Source organism: Miniopterus schreibersii (assembly GCF_964146895.1).
Source record: "Miniopterus schreibersii genome assembly, chromosome: 4".
In the NCBI taxonomy this organism is placed as follows: Eukaryota; Metazoa; Chordata; class Mammalia; order Chiroptera; family Miniopteridae; genus Miniopterus; species Miniopterus schreibersii.
The window spans coordinates 95,029,829-95,046,222 of record NC_138105.1 but is presented as its reverse complement, the minus strand read 5'-3'; the positions used below and the strand labels follow the sequence as shown (position 1 = coordinate 95,046,222).

The following is a 16,394-nucleotide window of genomic DNA, read 5'->3' as shown; positions in this document are numbered from 1 at the left end:
AGGATCTTGCACAGACACAGACTACTGTGCTCTTCATCGCGGTCTGCCTTAGTGCACCAGCTTTGGGCCCAGACAATCTTGGCTCAAATCCCATCCCTGTGCCTTACTAGTGTGTGCCCCTAACCTGCCCTTGCCTCAGTTTCCTCATTTATGGAACGAAGATAGCATCTATCTAACGGGGCTGTGAGAATTACATGAGACATGTAGCAATTATTGAACTTGCAGCCCGGTGTCTACAATATAGATTTCACCCCATGAATGACAGCCCTCCTCCCTCTCCCCCCTCCTCTTCTCCCTCCTCCCATCCCCCCTCATTATTATTATTATTATTATTATTATTATTACTTTAAACTGGCATGCATCACCTAACAGGGTGCCCTAGATCAAGGCCCTGGAAGAGACGGGCCCTGTGCTAAAACATGCCACCCACTTCAGGGAAACAGAGGACGAAGAGCCTGGCAACCAGGCTCAGATTCCAATCATAATGCACAGAGTGACATCTCTTTGCCATCTCATTTGTCAGTCAAGTGGGGACAACAACCTCCCCATCTTCCTGGGCCATCATGAGGGTAAAATGGAAACGCAGATCTGAGGTGTTTGCGGTTTGAAAGTGCTATATAAAAATAAGGGGTTTCTAGTGTTCCTTTGTTTCTATATAAGCTTTCTCTCTCTCTGGCATATGCAACTTTGTTCTGCCCAGCCAAGCTACCGCCCCCGGAACCAGCTTCTGTCCTTTGCTTATGTACTAATGTATTTATCTACTTTTGGCTTCTCACTATTTCTTCTCCCAGACAAACCATGACTTAGGCATCCCACTGCATCCAGTTCCCTCTCACCTGGCGCAATGGCTGGAGAATTGACCTGTCTGCAGGATTAGTAGGTGCCCCTGAGAGGTACCCCTGAAAGCTCTCTTCCATGCCTGGCTTGCACACAGCTCGCCTTCCATAGGCAGTACGGTACCTCGCACAGACACCTCACATGGGAGGGCTCTAAGGCTCCCTTAGACAGTGAGTGGGCAGCCCGGAACCAGGTGTCAACCTCACAGGACCAACCTCACACACCTTGAAGGCTCCACACTCCCTAAGTGGCTCTGTGCCTGGATCCTGTATTGTAACAATTTCTTGACCACCATTTGCCCCCACTGTGAGCCAGAGCTCTACAAACCAAGTCCTCTTCATCCACAGGAAATACGGGTGGCAGCAGATGGTAAGGGTGGGAGGTAGGGTAGGGAGATTAAGAGGAAGGAGAGAAAGGGAGGGGAGGTGAAAAAAGTTACTGGTGTTTATTCGCCTTGAAACCAAACCCAAGGCAGACGGCCATCCCCCAGAATCCACAAACAACCCTCTCCTTGAATTCTCACCATGTAGGCAACGTGTCCCCCTCTTCGAGAGGCTGCTGAATATAGTGTGGGTTGGCTAAGAAGGAAGTTGAGGGGTATCTCCTCTTCTCAACCCAGCTTCAAGATGAAAAGGTGAGAGCCTCTCCTCTCCTCCAAACTGAACAGTAGTTAGTCAAACACAAGAGGAAAGTGGCAATTTTCCTTTGTGTTAATATATTGCTTTGGCCTAAAAAACATTCATCAATTTCTTTCCTAAGTGCACACACTTCTCTATACTCTGCTTTTTGCCTGGCCTTGAAAAGAAAGTCACTTTCAATCCCTTTTCCATTGTCAAGATCAGTGGGGGCAGTTGCAAGAGGGGTGAGGGGAATCTCTAAGTCGCACTGACTATAATGGAACCCTGTGGGGTTTCCATGGAAACATAGACTGTATCCTTTCCTGAATGTATGTGGAGGGGAGGGGTGAAGAGGGATGCTGCTGGCAAGGTATACAATTACTGAAGAGCTTCAGGTATGACGAGGAGGGGAGACACTCAGCCCATAACACAGGAAGACAAAAGACTTCGTGAGGAGTGAGTGGGCAGACACCATATCCTACGTGAGGACATTTCACCTGTCATTGTGTCCCATCTGCGCAACTACCCAGTGTGACAGGGCTTTACAAGCTCCACTCTCAACTGAGTCCCTGAAAGAGTCCCCAAGGCCACGCAGCCAGTGAGTGGTGCGGCCTTGCTTCAAACCCAGGAGCATTCCACTCGAGAGCCCTTGCTCTATCCTCTATACTGGGCTGCACTTTAAATTATGATGATGGGACAGTTTCATTCTGTCTCCTGGCTCTTCTTCCCCCAGGCCTGCCAGTTCTGTACACATTCTAGATTCACCCACACCATTATTTTCTAATTGGTATTAGGACACTGTTGTGAGTCTTGACAAACTCAGGTGGTTTGTTGTCTTTTGTTTATTTGAATTATGAAGTCAGAGAGATGTCACATATAAGGAGAAAAAGAAAGCGGTTTTTGTGTATGTTCATATAATTTGGCAGAGGTGGATGGATGAAGGGCTGGAAAGTAGCTAAAGTTGAGATAAATACAAACCATATTTTTAAAGCAATTGTTAGTTTAGTCACCTGTCTCACACACTGAGAAGTAAGATCCACAAGAGCAGTATCCATGTCTCTCTGTCTTCTTGTTGTATGCCACAACTGAGCACAGTGTGAAGCCATGAGATAGATGGATGAATGGATTGGATGGATGGGTGGATGGATGGATGGATGGATGGATGAGTGGACGGATGGATGAGTGATGGATGGATGGATGGATGGATGGTTGGACTGGATGGATGGATGGGTGAGTGGAAAGATGGATGAATGATGGATTGATGGATGGATGGATGGATGAATAATGGATGATGGATGGATGATGGATGGATGATAGATGGATGATGGGTGGGTGGATGGATAGATGGATGGACGGATAGATGGATGGGTGAGTGGACAGATGGATGAATGATGGATGGATGGATGGATGGATGGATGGATAAATAATAGATGACAGATGGATGGATGGATGGATGGATGGATGGATGGATGGATGGATGGATGAATAATAGATGGATGATGGATGAATAATGGATGGATGGATGGATGGATGGATGGATGGATGGATGGATGGATAGATAGATAGATGATAGATAGATAGATAGATAGATAGATAGATAGATAGATAGATAGATAGATAGGAGAGGTGGCACAATTTTTCCAAGGTCACATAGCCAGAAGGTACCTAAGCATCTGGGACCGGATGTCAAAGCTCATGCTCTTCCATATCAGTTGGGCCCTTGATGATGCTAAATTCATATGTGCTGATTTGAATTTACTTTCCTTCTTCGCTCTGTGTGTTTCAGTGTAGAATATGATTTTCGGCAGCAGGAAGGCAGGTTCCATGAAGTTCTACAGAGTCTGGAGGAAGCAGAACCAGTTGAGGAGCCACCTCCCCCACCAAGGTCGACAGCAGAACCCCCTGTTCCAGAGAAACAGGACTTACGGAGGAAAACCAAGAAGGTGAAGAAGAAATGCTTCTGGTGGATCTGAGTGTGTTGAGACCATGCCCTATCCCCTCCCCAAATGCCTCTCCAAGGTGGGGAGACCACTGCCCTCAGGCCTTCTCTACTTCTTAGCAAAGGCCCCAGGCTGCAAGATACCTGGCCTGTGAAACAGGAAAGACTCAGGGCTGGTTTAGCCACTGGGGGGCACCTGACCACCAACCTCACCTGAGTGAGTGCCACTGCTTACTGAGGACTTCACGGACCCTAGAGTGACCCCTTGCCTAGTTCAGTTCCCTGCCACACATGCCCAGGACACATCCTGGTTTGCGAGTCTAGATTCCCACCCCGAGCTAAGCCCCCATCAACTTCCCAAGATCTCCATGATGCTAAGCACTTCCTCTCATCCTTGGCTTGTCATCCGAAAAGAAGAAAAAAATGCTGTGCAGAGCAGGAAGACAGAAGAGGGTTAGAAACTGAGCCACCAGAAAAGATCAGATGCATAAACTTGTAGTGTTCTAAGATACTGGTCAGCTAAGCATGACAGAAAAGCGCAGGCCAAAAAATTCGAGATCGCCTGGTAGGTTGGGTCATTTTTATTTAAAAATAGCCCCTTGACCCCAAATCCAGGATTTGTCATCTCATGCTGTGTGGGCCTGCCAGTCTGTGGCAGAGCAAGGTCGCTGCAGGGGATAAGGCACTCGGTGTGGCTACCCCGCAGGTGTAGCTCCAGAGCCCACCTTTAGAGCATCATGCTTCTCAGCCTGGGGCCTGGGGCCTGAGACCGCTTGGCAAATGCGTGGGATCTGGTTTGGGTTTGAACTTTAAGATTCCACAGCTAATTTCCCTGCAACATTTAAGATCATGCGATCAGCAGCCTGTCTGTTTCATCTTACCAATAACATAAATAAGACTAAGATAAAACACACCGGTTCTCATCCATTCATCCCTGCAGTAGCTTTATAGATAGGTTCAAAAGTATATTAATCTACATAATCTCCCCTGCTGGTGACCAGGCCATGGTCACCTGATTGAAGAACCAGCAGGACTAGGGATGAGAATAGATTTTTTCCCCCCATTTTAGTATTAAAGACCTTTCATTCCCAAAGTCTGAATTCTTTTAAAGTCTGGCTCATTCTTTTGACAAGACCTCTTTACATGTGGGTCCAGTCAAACTTGCATGGCTGAACAAACCACTAACATAATACAATTAAGTAACTGCTACATACTTTGGGGGATGAGGGGGGGTTGGTAAGGCTCCTGTTCCTTCTCATTAAATTCTCTACCAGCCTGTGGTTGGACTGATGCTGCTTAGAAAGGGAGCCTAAAGCTCAACATGGCAGTCAATGAAGAAGGTATTGCATAGCCCCCTTTGCTCAAGACCAGATGTCTGAGGTAGAGTCTGCAGAGAGCAGCATCCTGGGCGAACGTGGGATGAACGTACCCCACTGCAAATTGAGACGAACTGAGCAAAGCACTCCGACAGTCGCACCTGCTCCCGCCACGCGCTGCAGTGCGCAAGCTATTTCAGTGAGAGCGAGAGGGGAATTTGGCAAGGAGTCTCAGCCTGCTCTATTTAAGTCTTGGGATGTCATTCAAGATGTTCTTGTTCTGTTTCTAGTGTAATGTTTAAACCCACAAAATGAGACCGGCATCCATAATGTTAAGTGGGAATTAAGATAAATACACTTGTCATACTGAGGAAGCCACATTTCAATAAGATATGCTACCACTGGCTGAAAGCCAGGGATCTTTCTGTATCCACACAATCAGCTCTCAGTTGGCCCGACAGTGGAAAAGAACAGCAGAGAAGATAATCCAAAAACGCAAAATCATGCGGGATCTTTTATGCAATATTATCTTGTAGTAGAGCTTCCATCTTAATTCGCTTTCCTTAGACTAATTTTCAAATTAATTTATAATCTTGGGCAGCATGCTAGAATGAAAATAACCCTGTTTCAGGAATGAAGAGACCCAGGCAACAGAACAGCCTCGTCCACTCTCTTTGACAAATTGTTTAAACTTTCAGGGCCTGTCGGTCCATTCTCAAACTGAGATAGAAACACCTATTCTGCCCACTTTATAAGCTCTGTGCACGGTCCAACATCACACGTGCAGGGCGATCCAGAGCTGAGCTGGCCCATCGCCAGACTTCGCCTGGAATAATGAGGAGGTGTCTGAGGTCACGCTCACAAGAGGTATAACCCGACCCTTGGGTAATTAAAAAGTGCATGTTTTTATACACTTATGTTAAGCTGGGGGCCTCAGATAAACCCTCAACTGAAAAATGATATCAGGGTAGAAAATGCTGACATTTCTAGAGATACAACCAAACGAGACTGTACTGATTCTATACCAAAGCACAACACGACTTTACTAGGGCCACCAACCTGAAACTGGGAAGGAGGGCTCTTCTGGAAATTGAACATTTAAAATCATTATGAGGGAAAAGGATGCAGTAAACACCTTCCTGCTAACAAAAATGATCATCTCTGTTTAAAAGAAAACAAAACCCACATATATACACGTACCAAAACCTTATATTCATCTACTCATGTGGAAATCACTTCTTTGTAAAATATTATGTAACATCTACCATGATAATCTACATAAATGCCGTACTTGGTTTCATGGAGAGACACTAATTTAGCAAAGATTACTTTTATAAAATTGAAGGAAAAAAGACTGATTTGTCAACTTAAATTGCAGGAGATTATGTAGCTGCTTTCTCTGTAGTTAAGAAAAAAATTGTACTCACTATACTTGGAACTTAATACCAGCTCACCTGTAGAGCATCTTCTTAAAATCTATGTATAATGTAAGGTTTTGTAAATTTCTAAACTGTTTTAAATGGGATATTATCTTTTGCAATAAACTTACATATTTTTCCTAGGTTTTAAGACTCCATTACTAAGCTTGGGTGGATTTGGGTTATAAAATTTAAACTTAAGAAGGACAATATCTCAATGGTCCTAATGACAGGGATAGTTTTCATTAAAATCTTTTCTATACGTCTCCCAGGAAAACAAACAAAAGAACAGATTCAGAACTTGGGGCTGCAATGATCACATGAAGCACGCATGTCCCGGGAGCAAGGGAGACAGTGTGAAGGAAGGGAACAGTTCCCAGCTCATTCGGATGAATATACATTCACATTATAATTATCATTGTGCCCATACGCCAGACCTATAATTTATTCAGTATTTTTATTTAATTTTTCCTGTAATTTTCTTCCTTAAAAGGCAACTTTAAGCCGGCCAGCGTGCCTCAGTGGCTGAGCATCGACCTAGGATCCAGGAAATCACAGTTCGATTCCCAGTCAGGGCACATGCCTGGGTTGCGGCTCAATCCCCAGCAGGGGGCGCGCAGGGGGCAGCCAGTCAATGACTCTCTGCCATAACTGATGTTTCTGTCTCTCTCTCCCTCTCCCTTTCTCTCTCTGAAATCAATGAAAAAATAAATTTTTTAAAAAGGAAACTTTATATCACCACCACAGGGAAAACAATGAGATACTCCAAATATAGAAGATGAAATCAAAATAATTTTATTACATTCTTGCTAGAGACTATGAGTGTTGAAGGTGCAGAGCCTGAAGCCAGCTCTCTCTCTCTCTGGTAACGAGGGAGTTAGCAAACATTAAACACATGCCAAAGCCACGTTGACACCAAACACGTTTCCTACTTGATTGATCAGAGTGTTTGAGAAAGAATTGAAAAGAAAAAAACTTTCCCATCATGCAATTCCATTTTCCTCCCCTGTATTGTTCACAAGCTGTCTAAAACCAGCTTATTTACCAATATAGCGGGCAAAACTGGACATAGAATTTAAAGCCTTGGGTTTGATATTCTGCTACCTTCTCTTTGCCAGGTGACCTAGGGAAAGTTAACTTCAGTGAGCCTCTGATTCTTATAATACTCAACATAACCCTTGCCTTACAAGGGTATCTGACAAGTAAGTGGGTGAAAGCCCTGTGCACAATAAGTGCGCATTCACTCATTTGTTAATCGAAGTAAATTAAGAGAGAGAGGATGGGAGATGCCTTCATGGGGCTGCAGTGGATTTTCAGAAACAGGCTTCAGAGTTTCTCAGGGCAAGAAGTGGTACTGATAAGGAATGAACTCTTCCTGGCCTGAGTAAGATGAGAAACCATGACAGTGAACATTACCGAAGTCTTCAGTGATCCAACATATCAACCCCAGCACAGCACTCAGGAATGAAAGCCCGCTGACTGGAATCAAATGTACTGAAGGATAAAGGTACCGCAGGGGTTGGGACCCTGCCTATTTGGCACTGGCCAACTGAGTGAGGCTAGATGACTGGCCCTGGGACTCGCAGCAATCACGCGGGGAGGTCAGTGTTCGGAAGTCAGGAGGTGGAATTCGGAAGGGTCTACCAGACACTAGAGCCGGGCAGCTCCGGAAACCACTGACACTAGGCTTGAGACCCTTGTGCTCTACGATCTCCAGTCACACCGAGTCACCTTGAGTTCCTCAGACCCAGCATGCAACACCTCCTCAGGGGTCTGTGTGCACTTGTCCTTTCCCCGGACTAATCCCCACCATGCCACCCTCCCCGCCCAGCCCAGCGCTAAGGCAGCTTCCTGGGCAAGGCCTTCCATGCCTACCAGCACCACTGTCCGACCACAGTGAACACCCCTCTTACACATTCACCTGGCACCACAGACCCTCCATTGAAGTTGTTGTCAGGGCTGTCCTTGTACATACATTTGTACCATCCTTTGATGAATATATTTTTCCTCACTAGCCTATAACCTTCCTAAGATGGGAATCCTGCTTATTTTTGCTCACCTTTGTATCCCCAGCACCTGCACAATGGGAATCAAATATTTGTTGCAGGAATAAATGAATTAATGAATTGGATCCAGTGGAGAGACATGAAATCAGTCCTCGCATGGGGATGGGACATTGGTGTGCAAGGGCTCTTCCTGTGCTCCCAGGAGCACCGGGCCTCCCACTGATGTGCACAGAGCTTCTGATTCCACTGTGGTCCGCATGGTATTAAGGACCCAGGAACGCCAAGCTACTAGCATCCTCCCCCGCTGCCAAGCCTCCGACACCTTTATCCAGAATACTGACAACCCAGTTAGCCTTGCTTCAGAACAAATTGCCGTCATAATTAAATCCCAATGCATGCTGCACATTTTACCAAGATACTGCCTGGCCGTATGAAGGGGAAAATTGGTTTTGAAATTAAAGCAGATTGTTAACTATTTTTGCTGTAATGTTTCCATTAAAATGCCAGAATTTATTACATGTGACCTAGTCCATTTCAGATGAAATGCAATTTAAAGGAGACAGGGTCTGTCTAACTGGAGAAGCATTTGGGCAGCGCATTTTGCCTTGGCTTAAACCATGACTACAATGAAAAGACAATAAACATCACGCCAAAGGACTATTTGCTCCAAAGCAAATAAAAGCTTTATTATCATGAATGGCTTTCACAAATTCTCAGAGTCCATAGCTCTCTTACATTAAATTTCACTCCAATGAAACCCGTTGTGTTTTTTTTTTTCCTGGCAAAAGATCAATACATATATTTTAAATCATCAGCTAAACACAGTGACCTCTCATCGGTACTTGGGCTGGTTTCCCAGGTAGCAGAAGCAATGCTGTGATACCCTGGTGATGCTGACAAAAAAGTCTTTTTTCTCCGGAGCCAAATGGACTGAGTTACTTTAATTGTTGGAACCAGGAGGGGTTCACACAGCTTTTCCACCCTGCACACCAAGCCCGCCTGCACTCAATCCTATGTGCAAACCCCGTATGGGGGGTGGCGGAGAAGAGAAGTTATGTATTGTTTTTCGTTTGCTTGTTTGTTTCCAGATAAAAAAACAAACAAACACCCAACATGCCTTCTGGAGTTGGGGATCAAAGGGAGCAAAACCAAAGCCACAGGAAGCATCCACATTCACAAACTCAGCCCTCTGACCTGCTGGGGTTTCCTGAAATGGGTCCCTCCCTCTTCTCCACTCTATTCATCCACCAGCTCCAAGGAAACATCTCAGATGAACCTCCATCCACAATCACTTATTTCCCTTCTCTATGCCAGGCAAGTAAACTACAGACGCTGCCCTTGCTCATTATGGTCCATTGCCGGTAGGGAGCCTGAAAATAAGCACATGTCCTTTTCTGATCCGCCCACCTGGATGTCACATCCCCTCCTTTTGACCCTCTCAATGCTTTCCTCAATTCTCTTGTGATGATTATCTGTCTTAAAGTATGGCTATTTCTGGTTTCCTCTCCCTTTCTCCACTATACATTATATCCTGAGAATAGGAACTGTTTCCCTTATCTTGTGAAGTCTTAAGTCCAAAAGGTCTTTGATTGAAACAAAATACTTCATCACAAGCCCTTGTCTGCTCCATGTGGCCCACTGTACCGACCTTCAAAGTCTACTTTCCCTTATAGTTTTCCAGCTCCCTGGGATCCAGCCTCCTCCCAGCTGCCTTGGGAACTCTCTAAGACATGCATTTGGCCATGCCATTCCCTGGCTTTTTTTCTTCTTTTATCTCTAATTGCACCCCATCATCATTCTAGAGCATAAAATTCCTCCCACAGCAAACAAGGCTCCTTGCAATCTGACTCCAACCCAATATATATAGTTTAACTTCCTACTATTCCACTTCCTCCTGTACCCATCTGCCACTTTCCAAAATGTCAGGCTATTACATCAGTGGCTTAGGACATTCTGTTCCCTCTACCTGGAACACTGTTCCATTACCTATTTACCATGGGAAATAATTTTCATTTTGGTAGAATAAATGAACAATAGCAATATTACTACTAATTGTGATTTTAAAAAACAAGGCTCAAAGTTACAGTGAGCTATTATTGAATGGTTTGCTTCCTTTACCTTATTTATTCCTGAAAAAAATTATTATGAGGTTGCTTATGATTACTCCCATTTTCCAGAATAATTGAGGCTTGGAGGGAGATAAATAATCTGTCAAAGTCCACAAGTATGAGGCTGTGAAGGCTGAAGTTCTTTCAAGGTCTGCCAAATTTGGAAGCTTCGGCTCTTAACTCCTGTGCCAGACAGCAAGTTGCAATTTAAATGCCACCTCCTCCCTGTAACTTTTTCTGATCATCCCCACCCTTGCCATGGGATTAGTCACTCCATCCTCCCAGTACTCACAGCGCTCTGTACAGGCTGCTGATTTATTGTCTTGACATTTCTCCTGTCAATCTCTCACACTCATTTCTACCAGGGAGCAGAGTCCTAGGGGACAGGAATTGTCACCTACATCCTGGGACCCTCCGAGTGTTTATCGCATTATTGGAAATGCTATAAATGCTTCATATAGGTTTGTTGAATGAGCCTGAAGAAAATATGGAGGACTTCCCTGGCCAGAGTGCCTCAGTTGGTTCAGCATCATCCCATGCGTCAAAAGGTTGCCAGTTTGATTCCTGGTCAGAGCACAAACCCACATTGTGTGCTCAATCCCTAGTAGGGAGCACGCAAGGAGGCAGCCAATCGATGTTTCACTCTCTCTCAACAATGTTTCTCTCTCTCTCCCTCTCCCTTCCTCTCTCTAAAAATCAACTTAAAAATCTTTTTTAAAAAGAAAAGAAAATATGGAGATAAAACATCCAGGGTAGAGAGACAGATCAGAACAAGACCAGGAGTCCTCATTTCGGCCCTTGACTTTCTGCACAATTTTAAACAAGTACTTTCACCTCCATCCCCCACCTCTGGAGGAGCCATCTGGCTTCACAGGCTGGTTAGAAGAAAAGTAAAATTATATACATGAAAATGCTTGACTCTCTCATTAATTCTTATTTTTAAAAAAATAGTGTTTAAGTTTTGTTTTTTCTTGATTATAAAAGGAAAGCAAAATCACTTTAGAAAGAGTGAAACTACAGAAATGTGCAAATCATGTGTCCTTTAAGCAGAAGATGCCAATATAATTTTAGCTTCAGCACATGGTCCCCAGGTCTGACTTCTGAGAGATCCATGGCCTCTGGTGAGGGAGCACATTTCTCCCCTCCCCTGACCTGCAAGGTCTTGGATGAACTTCTTATTGTTGTTAGAGTCCTATAATCCTTTCTCTGTATTTAAGCCACAGAATTTCCTCACGCTGTTAAAAAACAATCATGGATATTTAATGGCTGCACAAAGGCCTCACTATGTGACAGCAGTGTTGATCTAGAACAATGGTTCTGGTTTTGAAGGAGCATTTCATAGAGCTGATTCCTTTGAGTCACTTAAGACCAGCTTCCCACGCAGGGACAGTGTGGACCGGAGACTTGCGGGGAGTCCTGCTCATTTGCAGTTGTCCCCCCAGGGCTCCTCCTTGGGCAGCTCCAATTCCCCAGCAACACTCCCAGGGAAGGACACCATTATGGGGCCCCTCCTTCCAGCCTGGATTTCAAGCCTTTGTGGCAGACATACGGTGGTTGATTTCATCTCAAGGGGGCTTTATTCACAGCACACTGCAGTGACAGCTTGATAATACTTCCTAAGTTCAGGAGATCCCATGTTGAAGCCATGAAATAGTCTGCGACCTGATTCATCACACTTGCATCAAAGTAGGGAGAAGACTTTAGGCAGAAGGAGGGTAGTGACAGCTCTTATTTACTGAGGGCCTGCTATGCGTGAAGCCCTGGGCTGCGAGCTTTATGCGTAAGTTGTGATTCAATCCTCACCACAGGTTGACAGGGAATAACCATTAGCCCCATTTTGCAGGTGAGGGAACTGAGGAGCAAGACTATGCAGAGACTCCCAAGCTGTGAAATGAGGCCTCCTCTCTCCTCTTGAGGAAAGGGGGACCAGTTCCCAGATAGTAAAAGCCTTTCCAACTCCAGACCTTACACCCCAATGCCATGGCCCTCGGAAGCAATGCTGAGCATGAGGGTGCAGCATCAATGCCCAGGCAGCAGACATTCCAAAGTGTCTAAATTCTCCAAGGACAAGAAAGGCAGCCTCTCTTCCAGTTCCAGGAAGCAGGACAGGAGCTACAGGGGAGTCTTGCCTTTAAAACCACACTTAAAACGACTTGTTCCAAATCAGATCTGCCAGCTCCACTAACAGGAGCCAAGAGGCCCTGAGATATTCCAGGTAATTTCATTAGGACGATGATGTACTGGCCGTGCATTTCCTAGTACTCACTGTTCAGCTCCCAGACTCAGTCTCTACCCCTCCCTCTCTGGGTGCTGGCCACAGGGGCCCCCAGGTGGCTCATGGAGGCTCTGGCCCAGGGACCAGCTTCTCTAGGGCCTGAACCCACCTCCCCACCCCTGGCAGAACCTCAAGGCATGTGTTACTGAGCCACAAGTGACAATGTCAGGGTGGCAACTATAAGAGAATGTTCATCTCTGAGCACTCTCTCCTCCTGTCCAAGGCCTGCTCGATTGGAGAAGGCAGTGGCTGTTTCAACAAATTTTGGAACCTGTATCTCCTCTTAATTCCCTTATTTGTGGTTCATCATAGAACAGAAGAAAGGTTTGGAGGATGCAACTGCCTCCGATGCCTCAGCTCTCAAACTTTAATTTGTCTGCAAGAATTATAACACACAAGGCTAGTAAAGTATCTGGGACTTTTATATTTAAAAGGTCCTTGAGGGAAAGCCTGGCCTGAAACAAATCTTTTCTCATCTTATTTTTTAAATCAGAATTCTTTTAAAGCTAGACATTCATTTGGACTTTCAATTAGTTTGTTCTTTTCACTCATTTGCTCCCATAGCTACTCGCCCGGCCCTGGGCCCATAGACAGGAACCTCAATAATAATAGGGCACAGTCCTTTCTGCAAGGACCTTAGTCTAGTAGGGAACACAGATAGGTAGAGAGATGATTCCATTATGATATGGCAACGCTGTAATAGAAAAATGAACAAACAAGGAGGTCACTGCAGAAAAATGACCTGGAGAAACGAGAGGAGGCTTCACGGAGCAGGAGATAAGGCAGGGAATGCGCTTCCTCGCAGGACCCCTAGTCCTGCCTCTCCACCTGTTCAAAGTGTTCACGTCATTCAAGGGATAGACCCAGTTCCACGGGACGGGGCTGGGTGGAGTCAAACTCACTGTCTTGCTGTGGCCCCTTAATGGGCTTCCTGGAGTCTGTGGTCCCACAGGGTGGCAGAGAGGGTCATGCAGGTGGCCCATTTGCCCGTTGGAAAGTGAAGGCAGACCTTTGAAGCCCTGGTTCTCTGATGACTCGGGTGTTTTCTGGAGTCTTTGGTGCTCTTGCAGGATGAAGCAGTGACAATGAGGTGATTTCCGCTTTTTTTTTCCCATTTATAACAAACTACTCTGGATTTCTGGAGCTGGCTTGATGCCAGCTGTATTTACCTTTACTTAACTGCTCAATAGACTCTGTGAAAACAAGGGTAATTAGGCCCAAAATATATCACCCAGAGGTTTATTTTAACTACCCGAAATAAGAGCTAGATCCCAATTTCAACAAAATTACCAGATCATTTCCCTTCCAAGAACTTCTGGCAGGATTTCTGTTCCCTGGCAGATTCTTCCAGTGAGTTTGTCTGTCCACAGCACTAAGAAGGCTGCAGGCAGGGTTCAGCCTTCTCTAGAGCAGCCAGCAGTGAGATGGAGGCACTGGCCAGGAGGGGTGCCCTGAGACCCCCCCCACCTGCACACACAAGCATGGAATTTCTCATGCTGCTCCGAGACCCATGGAACAACACAACACATGCTCCTGGGTTCCCGTCCCTGGGTTCATGTCCCACCGTGCTACTAGCTGTGACTTTGGCCACGATGCTCAGTCTATCCTCCTGAGCAATGAGAGATGATGACAGATACCTGTGACAGCTCAAAGATGTGCTCTGTTACATGGTAGGAATTTCCAGTCAAACTTTCTTTTTTGTATTTTAACATCTCCGGAGATTATAGTCGATGCAGTAATAAACCACCGTGTCACAGTTTAATGGGTAGCATGTTCACTTCCTCTGATCACATAAAATCGTGGTGCATCTTACATCAGATAAAATATGACCTGTGGTATGTAGACGCCATTTCCTGGCAAAATGTCAACTCTCTGGTCATTGGTTTTTTTCCATTATCTCCTGCTTTTAAACCACAGCCTTCTTAAAGGAGCCGACACTGTGTGGGAGAGAATATTGGTTATACAAGACCTGGACTGGGCCAGAAGAACACCAAGGATTTCAGTCTACACATAATACTTGCAAGTGTCCTGCACACACCAGGGTTCTCCGATCTCGTGCTCATGGCAGACTAGTCAGTGCAGCGCTTCTCCCACTGAGCCAGATGCAGCCCCTGCACCTTTCTCAATGCAGTACCGCAGGCGGTTGGTCCAACCCACCAGTGTCGGCGCATGAAGCAATATCTATTTTCCATCCTCGACTCAGGAGCTTGGGAGATAGGGAAAGAGAATGGGCACTGGCCATGCCAAAGAACTCAGATGTATGAAAAATATCTCAAAAACGACTGAGTCCATTGCTCAGAAGAAATCAAGGTCTAGAGCCCTGCAATCAACATAAAGTCACAGAGCCAACTCTCTGCCAAACGAGTATGAAGGCTTTCCCCTTTTCTCCCTCATCCAAGATATGCCCTCTGCCGACCCATGCTGCCTTTCTCAGCATCAAGGGCAAACTCCTTGGTTATGTAAGTAAACAAGCAGGTCAGACTCTGGCAGAGACAGGAAGATGGGCCAGCAGCCATGTAAAAGTCTTCTGCTTTCTGCTTTTGTAAAATTTCCTTCTGCTCATTTGTTACCATAAACACCTCATCGTTCAGGCAGGCAATCCATAGAACAGAGCAGGAACGGTTATTTCCAGCAAATGATAATTACAATGTGCTCCGCGCGAGAAGCAATCATCCTAGCCCTGTGGTTCCTGTAAGTTTAATAGCCAACACCTTTTATCACAATGTGCCCACTCCTACATATAAGGAAACGCGTCACCATTTAATCCCATAATAACATGAGAGAACCAGCCGCCCCATGCCCACTTGAGGCCTTCTTGGGATTTCAGAAGTACTAGATGTGTGGGGTGTTTGCCACAAATATAGGTTGTTTAATATTCCCAAGCAATGGAAGGAGACCAATAAAAATCATATCTGGAAAATTAAAAGTGATGGTTGGAATGGGGATCTCTCCTCCTTGTTGAATTTCAATTTGAAGTTAAATTGGGGCTCTCCGTGCTAAGACAGGGACCCTTGACCTCTGAGTAATTACTTTCCAACATCATTTTCTTTAATTTGGAGCAGCTAGTTCTATTCTAAGAATTGCTGGATATGCCCGTTTTGTGAACATGAAGCTACAGCTTAGGAAAAGCCGGCTGTTCCTTCCTCTTTGTCCAGGCACACCCCTGCCCCAGTGAGGTGCCTGCTGAGCTCTCCTCACTCAGCACTCTCAGTGTTGTAACGACAAGAGCGAACCCAAGGGTCATGGAGACAAATGGCACCGCTTCAGCTTAGAACCTTTGCAAGGTTCCCAGAATCAGCCCGGTGGGCAGGGGAGGTCTGAGCAGGCGATTCCTTCCACTGCTGCCCCCTCCCGAGACGTGGGCTGGCTCCCCACATGTAGAAAAAGCATTCGCTGAAGAAGGAAAAACAATCTGAACTGAGGGGGGAGCACATAGGACAATGTGAAGGTCTGATACAGCATAGCATTTGGGGGCAGTATTTCACCCATTCATTGCTCCAACAAACATTACTGAGCACCCAGTGTGCTGAGGATGAAAGAATGAACCAAACGTGCTCCTGGCCCTCCAGGGAGTCTACAGAAGGTAAGGGCATGAATCACCAAAACAGAGTCACCTGCAATGGACCAAGCACAATGAGCCCAGTGACTGAGGTCACAGGGGCTCTGCAAGCCAGCGGGAGAGCCAGGTGGGCAGAGGCTGGGGCCAGAAGTGCTGAAAACAGCAGTACCTAGTGGGCAATTAGAAGTGGCAGGTGAGTGAGAGGAAGGGCCAAGAGGAGATCCATAAACTGGTAACATGAGCAAAGGGAGAGTGTCGAGTGCTCTCCGGGCTCTAGTCATGGATTGGCTTTGGGACAGTGGACTTGAGGCACTTGAGA

At 45.8% G+C, this 16,394-nt stretch overlaps 2 protein-coding genes across 3 annotated transcripts in view; one reads left to right on the top strand and one right to left on the bottom strand.

Annotated features, from left to right (window-relative positions):
- The window catches only part of INSYN2B (inhibitory synaptic factor family member 2B), a 102,836-nt gene extending 96,567 nt beyond the window's left edge, over window positions 1-6,269 (top strand). Inside the window, exon 4 of one of the 2 annotated variants that reach the window (XM_081135684.1) lies at window positions 3,241-6,269. In XM_081135684.1, coding sequence (XP_080991810.1) covers window positions 3,241-3,427 — 187 coding nt within the window. In that variant the 3' untranslated portion in view covers window positions 3,428-6,269. The remainder of the gene's footprint in view (window positions 1-3,240) is intronic. The other variant, XM_081135685.1, reaches the window with a different exon arrangement.
- Window positions 1-16,394, bottom strand: part of DOCK2 (dedicator of cytokinesis 2) — a 345,160-nt gene that overhangs the window by 177,708 nt on the left and 151,058 nt on the right. The gene's annotated exons all lie outside the window — the stretch shown is intronic.